The 22,249-nt window shown below is 64.2% G+C and overlaps 2 protein-coding genes across 6 annotated transcripts; both read left to right on the forward strand.

The window, feature by feature from the left end:
* Nucleotides 1-865: 865 nt before the first annotated feature.
* On the forward strand, nt 866-9,838 carry TEDC1 (tubulin epsilon and delta complex 1). 5 transcript variants are annotated; one of them, XM_047736533.1, is made up of 8 exons: nt 869-1,558; nt 1,646-1,718; nt 2,113-2,315; nt 2,821-2,976; nt 4,159-4,257; nt 6,540-6,626; nt 7,014-7,182; nt 7,275-8,119. In XM_047736533.1, the coding sequence occupies exons 1-8, from the start codon at nt 1,427-1,429 to the stop codon at nt 7,445-7,447; spliced, it is 1,092 nt and encodes a 363-aa protein (XP_047592489.1). In that variant the 5' UTR covers nt 869-1,426; the 3' UTR covers nt 7,448-8,119. The 5 variants fall into 5 exon arrangements, with proteins under 5 accessions (XP_047592490.1, XP_047592489.1, XP_047592486.1 ...); XM_047736529.1 differs by lacking the exon at nt 7,275-8,119 and adding an exon at nt 8,126-9,838 and having other exon boundaries at nt 877-1,558; nt 7,014-7,181; XM_047736534.1 differs by lacking the exons at nt 2,821-2,976; nt 7,275-8,119 and adding an exon at nt 8,126-9,838 and having other exon boundaries at nt 866-1,558; nt 7,014-7,181.
* Nucleotides 8,735-10,101, forward strand: LOC125104154 (uncharacterized). The gene is made up of 2 exons (XM_047736541.1): nt 8,735-8,847; nt 8,886-10,101. The coding sequence occupies exons 1-2, from the start codon at nt 8,842-8,844 to the stop codon at nt 9,972-9,974; spliced, it is 1,095 nt and encodes a 364-aa protein (XP_047592497.1). The 5' UTR covers nt 8,735-8,841; the 3' UTR covers nt 9,975-10,101.
* The last annotated feature ends 12,148 nt before the right edge of the window (nt 10,102-22,249 follow it).

A 22,249-nucleotide genomic window follows, 5' to 3' on the forward strand; every position in this document is an offset into this window, starting at 1 on the left:
AAATGGGGAACTTGAGGACTGTCTGGGCAGTGGATAGTTGGGGGCTTTCTGGAAACTCCCATGTCAATTCTAGCAGTACCTGAGCCACACGCAGAGCCCTCCCCACTCCCTCCTGGCCACTCGGACTCCAGCCCCGGCAGAGGGCCACCCTTCCCAGGCCTGGGCCTTCTCCAGGGTTTTGCAGGCCTGAGCTGGACAGTCTGGTGTGTGTGTGTGTGTGTGGGGGGGGTCCTCAAGGGCCACCTGTAGGGTGGGGGAAGGTTATTGGGTGGCTTGCAGAACTCCGGGAGGTGGGAGCCACGGTTCGTTTGGAAGACCGGGGTGGGAGGGAACAGACGGTGCCAAGGTGAGGCGCTGGTTTCCCAGTGGACCCTGGGAGGGTGGGGGCTGGGGCCGTCGCGCCACAGCGTGGAGTCGGGGTGCGCAGGAAAAGCTGCACCAAGTGCTGGGAGGGGCAGCGCCGAACGAGGCCGCAGAGGCTCCTGCCTCCTCAGCGTTCTGGGGCCTGGGGGGTAGCTCGCAGCCGGGATGCGTGCGGCGCGGATCGCCGGCGGCCAGAGTGGGCGGGTCAGGACTGTGGTCTCCTCTGGCGTCGGCAGAGCGGCCTGCGGGGACCAGGCTGGGCCGAGCGGAAGGGGGGTTGGAGGCGGGGACCGGGGACTCCTGGGTAGGAGCCGGCGGTGCCGGAGCCGGGGGCGGGCGACGGTGAGGACCGCGGTGGGGGCGCCGGGACCCGCCCGGACGCGCTTCCTTGCAGGCGTGGCCACGGCCGGCGCGCGGAGGGGCGCGTGGGCCGCCGGCTCGGGCCGCTCCGCCGCCTCGCGGAGGGAGGATTTACCCGCCGCACGTTCAGAACCGGACCGCGCGGGCCGCCGGCTCTAGCCAGGGGCGCGGGGCTCTGCAGGCGGGGGCGCTGCCGTTCGGGGCGGACGCGCGCCGCCTCCCTGCCCGCGCCGGGGCGTCCGTGCGCGCTGCCGGACTCTGGGGCCGCGGCCGCCGGGGACCCGCCAGACAGCGGTGCGTGGCAGGGCTTGGGTGCGGAGGCGCCGCCCGCACCCCGCGGGAGCCCCTGGCGCGCCGGCCGGGCCGTGGTTCGCGGAGGCCGAGGGGTTCGCGGAGGCCGAGGGGCTCCGGCGCGCTCAACCGCGGACGCACGCGCGGTTGCTCCGCGGCCTCTAGCGCGAGGCTGGGCGGGGCGCTGGGGGGCGGGGCCTGAGCGAGGCGGGTCCGCGCGATTGGGCCCCAGGGCGGACCCCGCGGAGCTCTCGACGTCAATTGGTCCGTGCCGCCCAGGAACGGCCTCCGCACTGGACAGGACAGACGTCACTCAGAGGCCCCGGTGCCGTTCATTGGGCCGGCGCTGGAGGCGGCGGGGCGACGGCCCCGCGCGGCGGTTGCCGCGCGCAATCCGAGGGAAGCCGGAGGCATGGGGCGGCGGCGGCGCCGGGGGTACGCGGTCGGGGCCCTGCCCGAGGCCATCGCCGCGCTGAGTCAGACGCTGCCCGCCGGGCCCAGCCCCGAAATCTTCCGCCGCGCCAAGTTCGACCGTCCGGAGGCGGTGAGGCCCGGACGCCGGGGGGCGGGGGCCCGGGCGGACGCAGGGAGGCGGCCGGCCCCGCTGAATGCCGCTCTTTGGTACCCCCAGGCCCCAGCGCTCTGGCAGCTGCTCTTCCGCGTGCTCTCGCCGCCGCCGGCCGCCGGCGCCTCCCCTGCCCTCGGTAAGCCCCGCCTTCCCCGTAAGGCCCGCCCACTCACCGCGGGTCCACCTGCTCGCGCAAGCCCCGCCCAGTTATCCCCGCCCCCACAGTAAGCCACGCCCCCTGCGGGCTGGCTCTATCCACTCACAGACCCTGTGCCTGGGCCCGCCTCCTGTAAAGCCCCCCGCCCGGTTAGCCCCGCCTCCCTGGTAAGAACCCGCCCCTACGGGCCCTGACCCCGCCCCCTCCACCTGTTCGGGCAAAGCCCCGCCCGCCTCATGAGCCCCGCCCCCATTAGCCCAGATACCCTCACCCTGTGAGTATGGATTGTTCCCTCCAAACATGGCCTCTTCTTGGGGGTCGTGCCAGGTCTCCCCGTGGGCGGCCCCCTGAGCAGGCGGTCCTCCATCCCTAGGGGCCCAAGTCCGCCTGGTGAAGTCGGCGCTGTGCTCCCAGGGCTACCCCAGGCGGGTGCTGGCACAGCTCCCTGAGGACGGCTCCCAGGGCAGCCGTGAGCTTCTGCTGGCGCTGGCCTGGCTGCTGGCCCGCGGGCCCCTGCTGGAACACCTGCTGGCCCAGACTCGAGTGTGGCTGGGTGATGAGATACCCCTGTGCCAGGTGCGTATGCCTGGAGGGGGCATGGGACTGGAGGCTGGCAGGCTGCCTGGGTGCAGCCTGGGCCAGCCCTCAGGTCCGCCCTGGGAGGGTCCGCATTTCCCCCCGCTGCTCCCCGCCTCCTTCCCTGGCCCTCCTTCTGGGCAGGGTGGCATGTGTGCTCATAGGGTGTGACCCCCAAGTCTCCTCTTTTTTTTTTTTAAGATTTTTTTTATTATTTATTTGACAGGCAGAGATCACAAGGGGAGAGGCAGGCAGAGAGAGAGGGAAGCAGCTCCCTGCTGAGCAGAGAGCCCGATGCGGGGCTCGATCCCAGGACCCTGGGATCATGACTTGAGCCAAAGGCAGAGTCTTTAACCCACTGAGCCACCCAGGCGCCCCCCCCAAGTCTCCTCTTGGCAGCCCTGGGGGCCCATGGCTCTCTCTCCAGGAGCCTCTTTTTTCCTGTCTCCCTTGGGGTCTCCCCAGGGAATATGGGAGCAGGGTGTGACCCTTGTGCCCTCTTCAGTATGAAGCCCTGGCCAATCCTGGCCCACCTGCACCCTGCCAAGAAGCAGATGGCCCTGTGGACATACGCCACTTGCAGTGGTTGATGGGAAAGCTGCGGTTCCGGTGGCGAGACCTGATCACCAGTCAGCAGGAGCTGTGTGCCCTTCTGGGCAAGGTATTGTCCCCTGAGGACTGTCTACCCAGGGGCACTTACTCTCTGTGCTACAGGCTGTTGGCTGCCTCTCTCTGCCGGAGGCCTGTCCATCCAGTCTGGAGCCTGGCCTTGGGCTGCATGGGGCCCAGGCCTGGCTGGGGGCTGACCCGTTGGTCACTGCCCTGCAGTGGCCCAGAACCTGAGCCCAGGGCTTCAGGTGGTCCAGGAGGGGTCCTAGGGCAGGTGGAGTTGGGCATCCCTGGGGCACTGAGTCAGTGGAGCGGGGAACCTGTGGGGTTGGCCTTCCTGGTTCCAGAAGTCATCAGAGCCCTCAGGCTCTGTCTCTGAGAAGAAATGGGTTCTGGGCCCTGGGGGAGCCGCTCCTGCCTTGGCCTGTTGCTTTCCCACATCCTGGGTGTCGGCTGATGGGCAGTAGGCAGCTTCTGTAGGGTTCCTGAGGGCAGGTAAGGCACAGCTTTGGGGGCGCAGGTCCCTCTTACAGGTGTAGTGCAAAGTCCAGGTTGAGAGGTGGCTGGGCAGGGAGGCTCGGACTCCCACCAGCATAGGGCTCCTCCATGCTGAGCCCCCCACTCTGTACCTCTGCACCCTGGACCTGTGCACCCCACACCCGTGCACCTCTGCACCCCTGCAGGAGACCTTTTGCTCCTTCAGTCCTTCTTGGAACCTGTGTCTCTCTTTCTTGGCGCAAGCTTCACTTGCTTGTCCTGGCTGGGACATGGCTGCCCGTTAACCTTCATGATGCCTTCTGGTCTCACCTTGCCGGGAAGCCTTCCCTGCCCCCCAGACCCAAACAGTCACTCTGTGTCTCCACCACTGGCTGCACCGGACCACCTAGCTTGTCCAGAGGCTGTTTCTTCCACCACATGGACCTGGCAGTTGATGACCTGAGGGAGAAGCGGGGGTGCCCCATTCCGGCCCCGCCAGACTCCTGGGAACCGTGTGGGAGGGACGCTATAGGTGGGACCGCCCAGTGCCCCTCGCCCTGCAGGGACCTCCTGGAGGGCCTTGGGCCAGTGCCCCAGCAGTGCTGACTACTGTCCTAAGCCTGACCCTTGCCTGCCCTGGAGCGCCGTGGCGAGGTGTGGCGCGCTTCCTTGCCTGTAAGGGAGGCTCCAGAAACCTCCCTCAGCACCTGGAGAAGCGCCCTTCCTGCTCACCTGAGGTCCGCACTTCCTGTTTCAGATCCACTCCTATACCCGCGGCTGCCACAGTGACCGCAGCCTTGGCCACCTGTCTGTTGCTGAGATCCAGCTGCTCAGGGACCCAGAGGGCGGCCAGCAGGTGAGGGCTGCTGTGTGTTGGTACCATAGGAGTGCAAAGAAATGAGGTGGTGGGGGTTGAGGTGGGGAGGGACCTGAGAAGGAGGACCCAGCTGCCCAGCTTTGAGCCTGGGTGATTGCCCAACTCACCATCTTGCTGGTGTGGGGGACAGGAATGTCCTCAAGGCCTTCCCCAGCTCCCTAGACCGTCCAGTGGTGTAGGAATCTAGACCAGCTGCTGCGCGTACGTGTGGCTGGGCATGGGTAGGGCCCCAGGGGCACAGGTGTCTAGGCTGGGCTGGCAGCTGGGTTGGTGGGGGGGCTCTGGAATTAAGGAAGACCGCTCAGGGGTTCAAGCTCATGGGGTAGGTGCCTGGAGTGCGTGCAGGGGTCATCTGGCAATTGAGGTGGTGGGAGGAGGGGTGGTCTAGCATGCCCCACACTTTATTGAGTTTCTTTTCAGGAGACCGCATTCTGTCTTGGTTGTCTCCTTCCCTTGGACTGCATGTCCAGGGTGTCCTGGGACTGGCCCAGGGCTGGCTGTCACTTGAGGGCTGGGCTCTGGCCCTTGGCACTGTCCAGCCTGGGGGACACTTGGCCAGGCAGGAGGGCGGACGCTCAAGGCTGGAGTGGCCCCTCTTTCCAGGTCCCGCAGATCCTAGCTCTGGAGTCATGTGCTCCCTTTTGTGGGGTTGGGGTAGCCACCTGGGGTGTCTGCCAGGCCTGCGTCCCCGGCCAATCCCTGGCTGGCCCTGCTCAGGCAGGGCTGCACTGGTCCCTGAAGGTGCAGAGACAGTGTCTTGGCGACCCGAGGTGCCCTTGGCTATGTCCCCTTCTATGGGTGACTCGGCAGGGCCCAGGCTTCCTGCCCTTGGGCCCCCCGCCCCCAGGCTGGAGCAGAACAGAAGCTGCACCAGCCCCAGCCAGGTATTGCCTGGGGCTCCGGCCTCAATGGTATGGGGGCCTGTGGGGCTCCCCCTTGCCTCTGAGGCTGGGCTGTGTTGGTGCCGCAGGACTGCAGACGGCACGAGGTGGATGGGGGTCACGGTTGGCTTCCTTCCAAGGTTTCTGGAGGGGAGCTGGCGGAAGCCTGGGCCAGTGTACCTAAAGGGCCTGCACTCTTGGGACGGGTCCCAGAAGCTTCCCGAGTGATCTACGGTTGCTGCGCGAGGCCAGGCGTGCTGCGGACTAGCTGGGCAGTGAGCGTGCTTGCTTCCTGGCTGGGGCTGCAGCCTTCTTATGTCCCGGTGCCTGGCCACAGGGCAGCAGGATGGAGCAGCGGGGTGGGGGGTGTCTCAGGAGGCTCTAGCACGGCCTGAATGTCGGAGGGCAGAGGGGACTTGTAGCCTCTTCCTGTTGTGCTGCCCCCCTTTCCTGAAGCTGGGGGGGGGGAGCCTGTGGGGACCTGAACTGTGCACACGCTCGCGTGTGGCCTGCACCCTCCCCGTGTCTCCGTGCTCCGAGGCGGTGCTCCCTTAGACCCACGGGTGGTTCTCTCTGTCGGTGAGCCTCCGAGCCATGCGTGCCTGTTGTGCAGGGTGTGGTGGTTTGGCAGAGCTCTTAGCTGGCCCTCTGTCTTGGCCCCAGAACATGCTGCTGGGTTCCCAGGAAGCCCAGCATCTCTGTCTTCTAGAAGGAGCAGTGCCTGTGGCCAGTGCTGGCTGCTGCATTCAGAGGAGTCGTAGCAGGAAGGAGCCTGGGGATTCCTGGTGGGGGTGGCGGGTTGGGGGTGGGGTGGGGGAGATGGGGGCACCGGGTGGGGCTGGGGGAGGCCTGCACTGGACCTCCGCAGGGCTGAATGGGCCCTCTGGTGGTGGGACTGGCAGGAGCCGGAACACATGGCCATCCTGGGACCCCCGTGTCTGGGTGGGGTCTGCACGTTTGGGGCTGAGCCAGGTGGGTTGCGGGGGGTCCCCCAGGAAGGGTTCCCTTCCCGAGAGCCTGGCAGTCTCCCCATCCTGGGCCTTCCTCCTCTGCCCACGTCTCGGGTACAGCCCCCAGTTAGTGAGGGGTGTGGGGCAGAGGTCCTGAGTCGAAGGTCCTTGTTGTCCGCGCCTGGCCCTGTGGGGGCCCACCTTTGGGGCCAGTGTGGGGCCCACAGGTGTGGTCGGCCTGGTGGTCCCTGGCAGTGGGGCCGCCCTGCAGGGTGGGTGGCTGATGGGAGTGACTGGCTTGGGGGCGGAAGAGACCGGTGGGCATGATGGTTGTGTGGCCGGTGCTGGGGGCCCCAGTGGGGGTTGTGTGGCCGGCGCTGGGGGTCCCAGTGGGGTCTGACCTGGCCACGGTTTGTGGTTTGCTTTGCAGCTGCTTCAGAGGCTGGAGAGTGAGAACACGCGCCTGGAGGCCGCCCTGCAGTGGCGACGTCAGGAGCTGGTCTTCTGGCAGTGGATGGTGTGCCTGGCTCCCCTCCCTTCCCTGAGCCTTGACCCCAGCAGCCCGGGGTGGGGCGGTCAGCTGTGTTCTTCCCAGACAGGAGGAGACGGGAGGCCACATACACACCCAGCCACGCAGCTCGTGTTAGGACCCAGCTTGCCCTGAGTCAGAGGCCTTCCGGGATGTCTGTCTGTCCCATCACCTGCCCTTAGGGGGCCTTCCACAAGTCTGGCCTTTGTGCCTCCCTGGCCTCACGGCCTGCGGGCATGATGGGTGGCTGTCCGGGGTTGGGGTGCGGGGAGGCCGCTGCTCCCAGGCCTCTGCACCTCTGTCCCCACTGGCTGTGGGCTGTGCTAACGAGGCTTGGGCTCGCTGCCTGCCTCTTACTTGGGTCTCTCTCTGCAGGACACGGTCCTGGGCAGCTGCCGCCTGGAAGCCTCACCGGCCACGGTTCTGCCCAGGGACCCTGCGTCGGGGCCTGGCGAGCTGGAGCTGGTGGCCTGGGAGCTACAGGGACTGCATGGGGAGTTGCAGGGGGCTGCGGAGCCCCGGCGGGCAGCCTGGGAGGCCAAGGTGGGGGCCTGGGGCGGACGTGGGGCACGGTGACACAGCCCTCGTGGAACTCCTGCGGTTTAAGGCTGGGAGGCAGGGCAGACTGCAGCAGCCCTGGAGGGTGGTGGCCGGAGGAGTCCCGCTGTCCCAGCCCCCAGCCGCGGCCCCGTCCGCGTGCGGCAGTGCTCTCCATGAGCGGGACCAGCCACGGTCCCTTCGTGGTTCCTGAAGCGTGTCGGTGGAACTCGTGGGCACAGTTTCCCCCCAAAGCCTGTAGAGCCACGTGAGGAGCAGCCCGCAGCCCTTTGCCCCCTGCTGTGGTGGCCGCTGGAGCGTGGCTGGTGCTCACACGCGCGTCTCACAAGCTGTCTGCCACCGTGCGAGGCTTTGGACCAGAGCCCGCTGAGGGCTGCACCTTGGGGACACAGCCTCTTCTCAGTCCCCCACCCCACAGAGCCTCTGGGATGGGCCCGCCTGGAGGGTCAGAAGTAGCCTCCACAGGCAGCGTCCCCTTGGGCCGGCCCGTTGCACGCTCCCATCCTTGGAGCGCTGGGCCCGGGGAGGCCGATTCAGCAGAGGACAGTGGGTGTGCGAGGTTGACACTGACCCTGGCGTGGCGAGTCGGGCTGCGGGTAGGTGGGTCGGGGGTCTGTGCTTGGCTCTGAATGGGCCGAGGGGGACTTGGTGATCTGTGGAGTGGGTCGGGCCTGCAGCTGCCGGCCCTGTCCCCGGGGCCCCTCGATGGGCTCAGGGCTCAGGTGCTCCTTGAGGGAGACGTAAGGGCTGGAGGGGCCTGCACTCTGGTCGGCCCCCTTCCCAGGAGGAGTCGGATCTGGGCTGTCAGCCCTTCTCAGGGCGCGGCTGGGGGTTGGTGCTGGGGCCAGGGGGCTCAAAGCCTGTGACCTGGGCAGGGTGTGGCTGCCCCCGCTTTAGGACCTCCCCCTTCCCCCCCTCCCCCTGTGCAGGCTGGAGGCTGGGGGCCGGAGTGGAGCACTGCGCAGCGGGCCATACAGGAGGCTGTGGGGCGGGACCTGGCAGCTCTGCAGCGGGCCTGGGAGCAAGGTGGGGCCCCGGCGCTGCCCCACAGGCCCTGCAGGCTGGTGAAGAGGGATGCCAGAGCCGTGGAGGGCCCAGGCCTGTGGGCTGCCGAGCTGACTGGGGCGCTGCGGATCCGGGAGAGCCGCCTGGAGGCTGTGCTGGGCCGGCTGCAGACACGGTGTCGGCAGGAGCTGGCCAGGCTGGCGGGAGCCGAGCCCGGCCTCATCTGGATCCTGCCATCTAGTCGCTGAGGGCCCGAGGGTGTGTCCTGCTGGAGGGCGCTGGCCCTGACGCCCTGAGAGCCTCAGAGCAGCAGGTTTCCGGTGGCCCCAGGGATGCTGCAGACATGACCCCCTGGGGTGCTTGCCCTGAGCTCTGGCCCATCCCTGCTTTGGGACATACTGGAGGCAGATGTGACAGGTGTTTGTGGGCGTTCAGGATCAAGACGGTATGCAGAAATGAGTTGTAGAGGCCTCCCTGCAGGGGTGAAGCCCTGTCCTGGTACCCCCTCAGCCAGCCCTCCAGGTCTGGGGAGGGTCAGGTCTGTGCTCAGGCCGAGGGAATGGGACCCTGGGTAGTGAGGGCCAAAGGAGGGCTGGTCCTGGGCTGCCCTGGAGCTGGAGGGTCAGGCCCGGCCTGAAGCATGGACTGGGCCTCAGGGTCCTGGGGGAGGGGACAGCCCTGGATGTCCCATCCACACTGCGTCCTGGGCCCCCACTGCTGTCCCACCTTGTGCCCGGGCCTGGTGTGTGTGTGTGTATGGTGGGCGGGGATGCTGGCCGGGAGCCTGGGGGTGGGGGATGCTGTTCCTTTCCTGGGGGCGGTGCTGGGGGTGAGGGGGAGGCCACTGTGGACAGAGGGGGCTTTGTTCGTGGGACTGTTCGGGGAGCTGGGCTCGGCCCCGACAAAGAGCCATCTGTCTGGGTGATGTGCCCCCGGCTTGCCGGAATAGCCCCCCTCCGTCCCAGGGGCTCAGCCTTTCGGCACTCCTCACCCAGCAGGCACAGACGGCCTCGTCCTGCCTCTCTCAGCCCGGGACAGCTGAATCCCAGCCCGCTGCTGGGCAGGTGCAGGGGCCTGTCGGCTGCCTCCTACTGCCAGCCGGGTCAGGCCCAAGGACGCTCTCACAGCCTGGGTCCCCACGGAACGTTCTCTCGTTGGCTTTGCCCGAGGGACACCCGGTGCTCCCTCTGCATTGGTCAGACCAGGCAGACTGCTCAGGAGGGCATCCCTGACCCTCTCCTCACGGGCCTGGCCCGTGCAGTCTCTGGGCCGGGGTCCTTCCCTCCCAACCACAGCCCCCCTCCCAGCTCCTTGTCAGAGTTCCAGCTGTGGTCCAGGGCTCACGGGGCCTCGACCGTCTGCCCACCGTCCTCTGGATGTGTAGAGTCCCTTTTGGACTCCCTGCAGCCGACCCCTCTGCCTCCCATGCCCTCAGCCATCCTGACCACCGGCGGGACCCTCCTCATCTGGGAAGCAAGCCCACTCAACGCTCCCTGCCTTCTGGGGACTGCCCTTGAGCCGGGACCCCCGTGGGCCCTCGGGAGCTCGACGTGTAGAAGCCAGAGGCACGCTCAGTTCTATGGGGCTGTCCTTGGTCAGACTGATCTGTGGATCCAATACAATCCCACTCAAAACCCCACTCGTGTCTGTGTGACTTTGCTGTGGATGCTGGGGCACGTGGGGTGGGTCAGGCCCGGAGAGGCCCAGTCTGGGCAGGGGAAGCGAGCAGGTGTGGTCTGCAGGCTCAGTGGCAGGAGGTGTCCGGAGAACTAGGGAGGCCCATCCCTTCCCCTGGCACCGCAGTCTGACACGCCCCGCCTCCCCTGCAGGGACGGGACAGGTCCACAGGCCTGAGGCAGCCTCTGGAGCAGACGCAGGTGCAGGCCTGCAGAGCTCACGTACGCACAGCGGGCTGGTGGGGGGCGGCAAGGCCATGGGGGACAGCAGGGGACAGTGGGGACCAGCGGGGGGGGTATGGGGGTCCGTGGGGGGGGCAAGGCAGTGGGGGGAGTGAGGGCCCGCGGGGGGGGCAGTGGGACTGTTGTGGGCAGGCAGGTGTCTGTGAGGATGCACAGGGGAGCCCAGGCTCCCCAGGGAGACGTGACGTTCCGGGCAGCTGTGGAGGTGAAGACACCGCAGTCCATGACCCCCATGACCTGCTGCTCCGAGGGCCCCAGAGAGACAAGGAGAGACGCGCCGCAGTAGAACCCCCCGTGATGTCGTAACCTGTGAGGACGTGTGGAGGAGACAGAGGCAGGAGCCCTGGAGAAGAGGGATCGGGGTCATAATGTGTCTGGGCCCGCAGGGTGGACACAGGCCCGGCGGAGGGCAGAGGGGTGCGGGCTCGACCCAGCGCGGGGAGTGGTCCGTGACCTGCAGACTCCCGCCTGCACCGCAGCTGGGCCAGTGGGAGTGGACCTCGGGCGGCACTATGACCCGGCCTCCTGGGAACACAAGAGCAGGGACAGACAGTTCAGAGACCGTGACTGGCAAGGACACCCTTAGATCAGGAGCCGTTACAGGCTGCCATGCCGATGCTGGCCCCTTCGGCTGTTGAACCAAACACGGCTGGCAGGACCTCTGGGCGAGCCCCGCACACAGGTGCGTTGTCAGCTGCTGCGTCCACGGCACCGGCCCCGCACCAGGTCCACCAGCCCCGTACCAGGTCCACCGGCCGGCTTCCTGTCCCTTCGGTTCAGGGCCTCCTCACACTGCTGGTTGACCGTGGCCAGGCCTGGGCTTGGGGGCACGGTGGGCTGGGCCGCCGGCTGGTCAGTACACCTCTGGGGGGACACCTGCTGGATGCTCCCAGGGTCCTGCTAAAGGTCAGACTCCGGCAATGGGACGCTTCTCAGCGGCACGTATGGAAATCTGGTTGGAAGGACACAGCTGGTGATTGGTCCACAGCCACCCCCTGCCCCGGGTCCTGCCCTGCGGCAGTGGCCCCCAGCCCTGCACGGGTCCACACACTCCCGTGTCCCCTACTGGATGTTGGGCACTGAGTGTGGCCAGTTGCCGTCCTCCTGTGTCTGCCCCTTTTTGGCTGAGCTGCCTATTCCCCACTCACCCACCAACCGGGGCTGACACTGCCCTGGATGACGGAGGCCAAACCCCACAGGCAGGGCGGCCGCCGTGGGACTGGGGGTCAGGGGTCAGAGAGAGTGGTCAGAGACTTGGAGGACAGGCACTGAGTGGCCCTGGAGGGGGTCAGACAGAGGAAACCGGGTCTGTGTGTGGGGGGAGCAGCACTGAGAGGGGGCCTCGGGGAGGGGTGAGGCGTGCAGGGTCCTGAAGACGAGGAACAGGGGCTCGGCGGGCTCCGGGACAGGGTCTGTGGCGTAGGAGCTGTTGGCTCTTCCTCAGATTGCTGTTTGTTACACCCAAGATTTGTCCCTCTCCTTCTGGGGACAGTTTTTAATTTTTTTAAAGATTTTATGTATTTATTCGATGGACAGAGATCACAAGTAGGCAGAGGCAGAGAGAGGAAGCAGGCTTCCCGCTGAGCAGAGAGCCCGATGCGGGGCTGGATCCCAGGACCCTGAGACCAGGACCTGAGCCAAAGGCAGAGGCTTAACCCACTGAGCCGCCCAGGTGCCCCCAGTTTTTAACTTTTGATGGTAAAAAGTAACATGAAGTTTACTGTCTTAACCAGTTCTAAGTGTATGGGTCAGTCCTGTTGTGCACAGTCACGCCGTCATGAAGTAGATCTCTGGAACCTTCCCATCTTCCCCAAGGGCCACTCTGGCCCCATGCACGCTCTGTGCCCTCGCCCGGCCCCCGAGCCCCAGCCCACTGTGTCTGTGCGGACGGACTCTTCTAGGGACGTCCGGTGAGGGGTCACAGGGTGTCTGTCCTCCTGTGAGTGGCTGAGGTCAGTCCGTGCGACGTCCCCACGGTTCAGCCTCGCGGGGGCAGGTGTTGGGACCTCCTCCCTTGAAGAAGACCGAGGAAGAGTCTATGTGCGGACGGACCACGTCTTTCTCCTCCTCCTCCCAGCTGTGGCTGTTGTGGGTAACGCGGTGGCGGACGTGACGGTGCAAACACCCTCACCCCTCTAGTTGGATCGCCGAGGCCGGAGGCCGCCGTGACGGCAACGACGGGATGTGAGCAGGCACGGGGCTCAGACCAGGCTTGTCTCCCCGGGGCAGGGGGAGGTCGGAGGCAGCAGGTGGCTCTCCCCTGAGGTCACGTCCCGGGGTCTGGCATGGCCCTCCCTCAGGGATCTTCACAGGAACCCCTGCTCAGAAGAAACACCTGATGGTTCTGTGCATCAGGGCCCAACGGCATAATGGACCTTAATTACGCAGCAGCCATTCAGAAAGAAAAAAAAAAAAGGAAAAAAAAAGAAAACCCAACTACGCACACACTGGAAACGTGAGTCTTACATCACTGCGATGACGTCCGCGGCACGTCGCGTGTCGGCCACTGCGAGCTCTGCGCGCCTCCTGAAGCTGAGGACCACAGCCGCCATTGGAACTGGGGCCTGGCTGGCATGGGGCTGGCGCTGGTGCCCCTGCTGTAACGCTGAGCTTGCAGAGAGCCCAGGGGGGCAGCGGCGCCGGGCCGTCCTGAGACCCCGCGGGATCGGGCTTGTTGTGCTTACCTGCTTCCCTAAAAAAGCCCTGAGAATCTGCTGTGGCCCCTTTGGCAGCCTCGGGACCGGGTCTGGGCACTGCGGCCCAAAGGAGTGCATGTTTTTGGGTTTTCCCATTCTGTTTCCCTCCACTTGGTGTCATGCTTTCAAGCTCCGTCCTTGAAGCTGCGTCTGTCCGGTGGGTGAGATCCCACAGGACCCGTCCACCTCCCATGGGGGACACCTGCTGCCTCCAGCTCTGCCATCATAGAAGTGCCCGCCCTCCCACAGCCGGGAGCCCAGGAGCAGAGCAGTGGGCCCCGGCATGTGGCCAGGGACGCCGGCCGTGCACCCCTCTAGCCGCTCCCCCTCCCACCAGCCACGACGTTCTTGTCCCCGAGACCTCCCTCAGCCCTGCCTGCCTTCCACAGGTTTGCAGGCAAACGGGCCTCAAGTGGTCTCCGAATTTACACGACCCATGTCCACTCACTGTCCGTGAGCGTCTCCACCGGCTCCCGCTTGGCTGCACGGGTGAGCCCGCCCCGTCCCACAGCCACGCCTGCCCGCACTGCCCGCCCCGCGCAGACTGCGCTCACCGTCGTCCCCACTCTGTCTCTGGGCAGACACCTGCTCACGCTTGCCCTTTGCAGAACAGAGACTTCCGGTTCCGCCTTCACCAGATGGGGTGTCCTGTGGGTCCTCGGTTCCGACGGCGAGCATCTGGGGACATGCTGCCTCTCCACGTCACATGCTCACCCATTTCCTGCTCTCGGGTTTTTCCTTTACGCCCACGACATCAGAGTCACCCCGCGGGTATTGTCTGGTTTGCTACGCGGTGAGCCACTTCCCAACGCCACCTCGGCCTGGAAGCGCCCTTTCCTCCCGATGGGGTACGTCCTCCAAGTTCAGTGCTATCTGTCCCACGGCCCAAGGAGCACTGGCAGGAGAGGCTCCCAGCGAAGAGACGTGACACCTGTCGCTGCGGGTGTAGACCGCTTCCGTGGGGGCCACGGTTTCATTCTGGCCACGTGGCTAACGCCTCCTCCCTCAGCGGCAGGAGACAGGAGGCCGCTCTCCCTCGGGCCAGCACATGCACCCCAGTCTCCTCCATGAACTGCTGTGCTCACTGGGTGCTTTCCGTGAAGCTTTGTGACTTGGGAAGTTTGCTTCTGCTCTTAATTTCCTAAGAGCTTTATCTACATCATGGATTTCCAGCGCTTCGTCTTCACTAATGAAGACAGCCATACGGTGTTCTCCTTCACGCTTTTGCAACGAAACACGCCACATTCACACCAGCACTCTTTCCCATGAGGAGCCATCCCTGCATTCTTGTAAGAAGCCCTGTTTTAACTTAAAAAAAGAAAAACAACCCACACTTATTTATCCTAGAAAGAGACTGTGTGTGCATGGGGGAGGGCAGAGGTAGAAGCAGGCTCCCCGCTGGGCAGGGAGCCCGATGTGGGGCTTGGTCCCGGGACCTCGGGATCATGACCCGAGCGGAGGGCAGACGCTCAGCCCACTCGGGCCCCTGGGAACCCAGCTGTGCACTCGTTATAACCATGTTGTATTAGGATTCTTCTCTGCATTTTATGTTTATCTTCCGTTACTTTTGTTTGTCTCCTCCCTTTTCTTGTTTTCAGATCTACCATTGGGTAGATCTGGTTTTCTGCTGCGCTTCACGCATCACACACCGTTTGTTCCCATGGAAGTTGTCCGGAGCTTCAAAGCTGTTCTCATGTTTATTTACAGGCGACTTTTTAAACAAAAGATGTTACTTTCAAGCAGTGTCTGCGTACAGTGTGGGCTCGAGCTCAGAGCCCCGAGACCAGGAGTGCGGCTCCACGGACCCGGCCAGCCCGGCGTCCCACCCCGACTGACGACTTCTTACACTCACCTGGAATTCTACCTTTTTCAACAAAATAAAAGCTTCAGCATGTTCTCACGTCCCTTATTCTCCCGAATTCTCAGTTGCGTTGCACAAGCTTTCAGCCCTCCACTCTTACGAGCATCTTCAGGACAACCACAGCCTTTACTGAAACCGCAGCTACCCTCACTGTGCGTATCTCCGGAGGAGTTGCTTAGACCTGTTCCTGCTTTGAATCCAAACACACGTTCAAGGAGTCCAGTTGGGACAAACTTTCAGAGCCCCTTTGTGCCTGAGAACACGTCCTTACGCTCCCCGTGTGAAGGAAAACTTGCTTGGATATAAAATTCCAGGTTCATAGTTATTTTCCTTCATTATTATCATTTAAAAAAATATTTTATGTTCACGTAATCTGTGCCCCCTAAACAGGGCTCAAACTCTTGACCCCGAGATCAAGATCTGTGTGTCCCCCACCAGGGCCAGCCAGGTACCCGGTCATTTTCCTTTAATACTTAAAAATGTTTTGGGTGCCTGGGTGGCTCCGTGGGTTAAGCCTCTGCCTTCGGCTCAGGTCATGATCTCAGGGTTCTGGGATCGAGCCCCGCATCAGGCTCTCTGCTCAGCATGGAGCCTGCTTCCTCCTCTCTCTTTGCCTCTCTGCCTACTTGTGATCTCTCTCTGTCAAATAAATAAATAAAATCTTAAAAAAAAAAAAAAAGGTTCATCCACGGGCGCCCCGGGGGCTCAGTCAGTGAAGCGTCTGCCTTCGGCTGGGGTCGTGGTCTCAGGTCCTGGGATTGAGCCTCATGTCGGGCTCTCTGCTGGGCGGGAGCCTGCTTCCCCCTCCCTCTGCTGCCACTCCTCTGCTTGTGCTCTCCCCGTCTCAAATGAAAAAACAGACGCTTTTAGAAAACGTGTTATTCATTGTCTTCTTTCATTTTCTGTTAATTTTCCCTTGCAGCGCTCCACCGGGAACAACAGCTGAGACGCGCACAGAAGGCAGCAAATACTTGGTGCTGAGCTCCGTGGACGCCCCCGGAAGCCCCATGAGGGGCAGGGAGTTGACCGCGGTCCACGGGCCGTGGAGCTGGAGCACTTTTCCACGTGGCTGACACCCAAGCGCGCCCGTCGGTGTTCTAACTTAGCTCCGTCCTGTTCCTGAGCTTCCAGAGGCCCCACGTGATGTGTCCTGGGCCGGGCTTCTCCCCCAGGGACGTGTCTATGAACGTCACACAGGTGACCGTCGTCCTCACCGTTGCACGGAACGCCCTCAGCTCCTCGGCCTCTGTTCTGGGGCACGTGGAGCTGTTTGCCGTTTCCAGCGACTTCTGTGGCCGTCGGTGGCTCGTGTGCGCACAGCGGGCAGCCCTCCCCCCGCAGCGGGTGCCTGGACCCTGCAGCCGAGCCCCGTGCTGTATCCTGGGGTTTCACTGCGGCCCCACTGATGGTGAGAGACGCTGGCCATCTCATGCCTGACCCTTAGGGAAGTGCCTGTTTGCGTTTCCCCCCGTGTCCCCCCGAGCCCCAGGAAGTCTTTCCTCTTACCGCAGGCGCAGGCTCTCTGCGCTCTGTCCCTCTTCCTGTCGGTGGTCGGCCTTCTCACCGACCCGGTGGGTCTTGGGTCCGGGTGGTACCTGCTCCCCCGCCAACAGTGCCCCGCTCTCCCGCTGACCCCCCGTGAATGCCACACGGGGTAATGACTCCAGCCTCGCGACCGGTCTCCACCGTCTGTCGTCCTGCTCTACCCCACGAAGGTTTCCTTGTGGTGGTTTTCTCTAAGCAGAGTCCATGCTGTGGAGCCCAGCGCAGGGCTTGAACTCATGACTCTGAGATCAAGAGTCGGACGTTTCACTGACGGTGCCTCCCAGGTGCCCCCTTCACCGAGGTTCGGAGCCTTCTCAGCCCTTTGCGTTTCCCCACTCACTTCATGATGTTTGTAAGATACTGGGAAGGACTGTCGGCAGAACATGGACACAACAGCGCCATCTTCCCGGTCCTTCCAGTGTATGACCCGTCCCCACCCACCCGCGTGGAACTTGCGAACGTCTTCTAGACAGAGGCATCGCACGAGCGCGTGCACGCCTGCAGGGGACACGTGTGTGCACAGACACACGTCTTTCCGACTCTGCTGGAAGCTGCGGGAAGCCACGGCTTCTGCACACACACGTGCAAAGGCAGCCTCGCTCGGCTCGCGCACTGACCGCGGACCTTCCCCTTGGGGCTCTGGACTTCCTCTGAGCACACGCATGTCGCATGTGCCCTGTGGAACAGGTGTGGTGCACGTATGGCCCCGTGTTCGGACACGTGTCCTGACAGTCTCGTTTCTGTATCTGCAGCTCTTCCTCTGGAGGGAAGCGCTGTTCCCGGGGCTAGCACAGCGCTGAGCCGCTCCTGCTGCCGCGGCCGCGCGCTCCTGTCTCCCAGATGATGCTTCCCGCTCTCGCAGACGCATCCTGTCCGATCAAAACGTCCCCTTCCGTCCCTTGTCCTTTTACTACGTCACGAACCGTGACTGAAGTCTCTTAAATGTCTCTTCTGTGTCTGTTGACAGAACCTTATTTTTCCGTTTACTCTGTTAATGTGAATTACGTTTCATTTAAGAGAGAATTTCAAATAAAAAGCCTGCAGAAGTGGGGCCCGCACCTTCCACGTGCCTGCACCCAGATCTCTTCGTCCTCGGTCTCCACACGCATGTCGCACATGCCCCGTGGAACAGGTGTGGTGCATGTATGGTCCCGTGTTCGGACACGTGTGCGCTTCACCGCGGAGAGCAGGCCGACGCACGCCTGTTCCCCGGACGCCTCCCAGTGCTCCCGAAGCCAAAGGCCTTTCTCCTACGTAACCTCCGCTCCACCTTCAGAACGAGGGAGCCCCCGGGGCCCGGAGTCCCCGTCTCATTGGCGGAGGCCACGCAGACTTCCCCACGTCCCTCGTGGCTCCACGACCGCGCCTGGCTCCTGCGTGCGTCTGGCGGCCACGGCTCCCTAGTCTTCCATCCGGAACGTTCCTCCGTCCGTTCCCTGCGTTCATGACCCGTCTGGAGGATGCCCCCGCATCGCGTCCCCCTGACTGGTGGGCACGGGTATCACACGAGGGACACGACGCCTTCTCGGCACGCCACGCCCGAAGCCCACGAGGCCCATCTGCCCAGCAGGTGCTGCACTGGTTTTTATCGCTCGGTGGGGACGGCGTCTGCAGGTCCCTCTGCTGTGACGCTCACGAGTGCACACCAGCCTCACGAGTTCACGCAGGGTTAGGGCACAGTGTTCGGTCCTTCGGTGTTAGGCCAGCAGTACTTGTGTGGTCTGGTTTGGCCGCTGGTTCTGGGCCCTTCTGTGCCCGGCTCTCTCGGAGTGCTTCCCACAGGCCGGTGTCGCGCTCGGTCGGAAGCTCTCGTGGGCGGCTGCTAGGACCACGTGCTTTCTGCTTGCGGCGGGTGATGTGGCCGGTCTCGCCGATTTGTTTTCCTGGATTGAGCTGGGCTTGCATTCCTGGGCCACGGGCCACGCGGCTGTGCCACTGTTTTGTTAGCGTCATTGATTCTATTTGCTAATATTTTGTTGAGGGTCTTGTCACGTTGGCCCTGGTGGCTGTGGACTTTCTTTTCCCTTGTGGGTTGGGCTTTCCTGGTTCTTCATGCGCAAAATCTGCGCATCCAGCTCGTTCAGGTGTTATGTTAGGGGCACCCGGTCTTCTGAAAATCCCCCTGAGAATGTTGATTTCTAAGAAGATTTTATTTCATTATTGGATGGAGAGAGCACACGTACAAGCAGGGACGCATCAGGCAGGGGTGAAGCAGCCCCCGCTGAGCACGGAGCCTGTTGCCAGACTCGATCCCAGGACCCTGGGGTCATGACCCAAGCCGAAGGCAGACGCCCAACCCGCTGAGCCACCCAGGCACCCCCAAAATGTCCATACGGTTTTGGCACACGATCGACCCAGCCTCTTTTCAAAGCCTTTACAGTGGTCCTTGGATCGTCCTGTGCGAGGCCCCCCCAGTGGCCCGCGTGGGATGGGGCCGTGGTCCGTCCTGTGGCTCTGCGAGCAGACTCAGCACACACGGCTTGGGGCGAGCCCAGAAGGCGCAGACTTCACCGGGGTGCTTTCTGGAGTCTTCCTCTCTGCTGTCTCTCCAGGAATTTCTGGGTCCCTGGGACCCCCTTCCCAGTGAGGCTTCAGTCCCCCGCCCCCACACTCCTCACAACTGCCCCAGCATCTAGAAACAGAGAGTGGGGCTTGGCTCTCTCCCCTTCCCTTCAGGCAAGAGTGTCCCTCCCTCTGGGGACCACTCTCCTCCCGCAGGATGGGAAGCTCTTCCCCAGGGAGGCATGTGTGAGCCTGTGTCTGTGTGGCAGGCTGGGTGGGGTCGCCCGGGGGCAGGTGTGCGGGACCCCTGACCCTCTGCCCGGAGCTCCCCCAATCTCCGAGGGCTTCTGGACGCCCCTTTTGTTCCTGCCACACTGTAGGGCTTCCCTGGAGCATTCCCCGTGCAGGTCCCTACCCCGGTCCTGGTGTTCAGGCCGGACCTCGGCCAGGCCGCAAGGACATGGGGGAAGGTCCTGAGACTCACCTGGGGTCTGCCTGCTCCCCACAGTCTGCCTGCTCTAAGGCACTTTTTGGAGTCCTCATGGGGTGTTCTCCTGGCTGTGCTGGGTGGGAGAGGCAGGGCGGGCTGTGTCTGCCCCGTGGCGCCCAGAAAGGGAACCCAGGGTGCAAGGAGTCCTGCAGCGCGCACCTGAGCCCTGGCCTGGGTTTGGCCATTCCGATGCCTTCGCCACGGGGCTGCTCCTGATCCGCACCTGCGTGTCCGAGGCCGCTGGGAGCAGAGCGTGGCCACCGGGACGCTCTCTCACACCACGCCAGGGCGGGCACGCTCCTGAGCCGGCGGGGGCCCACCCACACCCACCGTGCCGCCCTCCTGCGCACCAGGCTTCCTCCCGTGAGCGTGAGCAGACGCCTGTCCCCTCCTCCCTCATGCCCCTCGTGCTCTTCACGCAAGAATCAGTTGGGCCCTCTTGGCCCTTCCGTGGGAACGATCAGCTCCCATCGGCTGTGACTACCGGTATGTTCGTGTTCAGATCTGCCCTTTGAAACGGTTTTCTCATTTCTGCAGCTGCTCCCTCCCTCGCAGTCCCTCGCTGACTGAACACTTCCCCGGGGCTCCTTCTGCCTCAGCGGAAGTCCAGGGGCTTGGTCCTCCCTATGCACCATGGCCATCGGGGCACTCGGCGCTCCCCGCCCGGCCACTGGCTCCCTGCGCCGTCTCTGCTGCTGCCGCGACCATCTCCCGTCTTGATGCCTGGGCACCCCTGTCACACCCGCAGAGTCCCTCCCGGCTGCAGTGCGGAGCGACCCCCTCCCAGGCGTGGGGGCTTAGTACGCAGACGTCTCTGGGCCCTTTCGCCGCCCACACAGCCTTTTCTCTTCTGGGGCAGGGAACACATCACCCCATCGTTGGCCACAGCCGAGAGGTCAGCTCCCAGGCGCCCTCCGTCCGACCGACCGTGGGTAAGATTCTGGTTTTCTCCAAAGACAGATCACGTGAGGTCTGCAGCTGGGTCCTCGTAAATCACGCTCGGGGTCGGCTTTGTTTTTGGGTTTTCAGCAGACACAGACCCGCCTCCGCCACCTCCTCCTCGGAGGGCCGCTGTGCCTCGGTCAGGGTCCTGGGCTTCCAAGGCCATGCGGGGTAGAGCTTCCCACCACCCCTCTCCTCCTTCTCACCTCCGCGCCCCTGCCCCTGCCCTCCAGGCGGCCCAGTCCCCCGGCGCCCCCGGGCTCCCCTCTGCTCTCCACACTCGCTCTGACCTGTCATTTGGTCACCGTTGCTCAGTCCTGGCATTTCTGCTTCGCGCTGCTTCCCCATCTTGTCTGTGGCACCCGTGGTTTCCAGGGCCCGTCCGGACCCTGCCTGGCACCTCCAGGCTCTGCCGGCCCCAGTCTCTTCCTGCTGGCTCGCTGCTGGGACCCAGTGCACCGGCCTGATGGGTTTCGGGCGCCCAGGGGCTTCCTGGAGATCCCTCCCTCCCTGAGCGGTTCCCTGTGAATCTGCTGGGCACCGGAGGGGAGGCCTTGGGTAGGCACCTGCAGCCAAGATCAGGGCCCGACACCGCAGCCCTCTAGGCCGAGCTGCTGTCACCCTGGCCCTCCAAGGGCTTGACGACCCGCACTCAGCTTGTATGACACAGCCACAACGTGGAGTTCCTGTCTCCTAAGGGAATCCGGGGGCCAGAGGCCCCCACGCTCTCTCTGGATTGGGTTCAGCTTCCTCAGCCCTTCCAGGTGGGCCAGGCATGGAGCCCATCCCCGTCGCCGCAGGGAGCCACAGCCAGTGGGGAGGGGCTGTGGCTAGGACAGCCACCAGGACAGTGTGCGCAGTGGGGGACCAAGCCCAGCCAGGCCACGAGGGGCTTTCATGAGGGACATGGCTGGGGGGCTGGCAGGACTGGCGCTGGTGGGGAGGGGGTCCTTACTGCCAGGCCTAGGAGCTGGGGAGGCACGGCAGTGAGGGCAGACAGACTGCCAAGCTGGGAATGCGTTTCTGGGTTGAACTGGGTCCCACAAAAGGGACGTTCAAGTCCTCAGCCCTGGCATGTCCAAAGGTGACCTTGTTTGGAAACAAGGGCTTTGCAGATGCTGTCAAGTGAAGATGAGCTCACTAGGGGGGGCCTTTCCCACAGGACCCGTGTCCTTACGAGGCAGAAAAGGCCCCACGAGGTCAAGGCAGATGGGAGTGCTGCGCCCACAAGCTGAGGAAGGCTAAGCCCTGCCCAGGGTCCCAACCCCAAGCGCTCTGGGCCTGCCCTCAAGCGCCACACCTCCAGGTCCCACGCCTCCACCCTCCACTCCCACCCCCACCCCCGTCCCCGGAGGAGATGGAAACACAGAGCCAGGGGGGGTGAGCCCTAGTGAGGTCAGCACACACACAAGCCAGCTTTCATAGGCCTGGGTGTTCCCTAACTGAAGGCAAGAACAGGGCGCTGGGGTGGTGAGGGCACCCATGCAGCCTTGCAGGTCTGGGGCCAAAGATGGGGCTTTCTGAGCATGCCTTTGGGGGTGTGGGGGAGGGCAGAGGGAGAGAGACTGCTGAGATGGGCAGGCTAGGGGGTCAGCCGCTCCCAGAGTGGAGGTCGCAGGGAGGCGCTTCGAGCTCTCTCCCTCTGCTGCCTGCTCCTCCTCTGCCTCCTGGGCCTGCCAGGGTGGCCCTGCAGGGGACGAGGGGCAGCTGGCGTTGCCCAGTGTCCCAGGGGGGACCTGTATGCCCCGAGCCTCCTCCCCTCCCTCCCCGCACGCTGCACGCGCGACCTTTCAGTACAGGCCCTTTGTCCCTCTAGGCCAGGGGCTTCTGGAGGCCTCCCTGGGGGAGATGAACCATGATGAGGTCTGTGGGGCCCCTCCCAGGGCACCAAGGCGGGGAAGTGGAAGCCACTGTAGGAGCGGGTGCAGGGGCTAGTATCCCAGTCAGCCATCCCAAGGGTTCGAACTTGTCACTGCACCTCAGCCCTGCTGCTCCTGGAGGGCCACGGCGGTCAGTTCTCCTTGCCTCCCACGGGCACTGAGATGTCCCTGTGGCCCCTGGTGTGGAGGGAAGGTGGCCAGGGTCACCTGCAC

Source organism: Lutra lutra, chromosome 7, assembly GCF_902655055.1.
Source record: "Lutra lutra chromosome 7, mLutLut1.2, whole genome shotgun sequence".
NCBI classification, from domain to species: domain Eukaryota; kingdom Metazoa; phylum Chordata; class Mammalia; order Carnivora; family Mustelidae; genus Lutra; species Lutra lutra.

Excerpts from the sequence above, each read along its gene's own strand:
- TEDC1 (XM_047736529.1), top strand. The coding sequence starts at position 1,427 with ATGGGGCGGCGGCGGCGCCGGGGGTACGCGGTCGGGGCCCTGCCCGAG. Across the intron at positions 1,559-1,645 it reads AGTTCGACCGTCCGGAGGCG|GCCCCAGCGCTCTGGCAGCT; the intron begins GTGAGGCCCGGA and ends TGGTACCCCCAG. Across the intron at positions 7,182-8,125 it reads GGGCAGCCTGGGAGGCCAAG|GCTGGAGGCTGGGGGCCGGA; the intron begins GTGGGGGCCTGG and ends CCCCCTGTGCAG.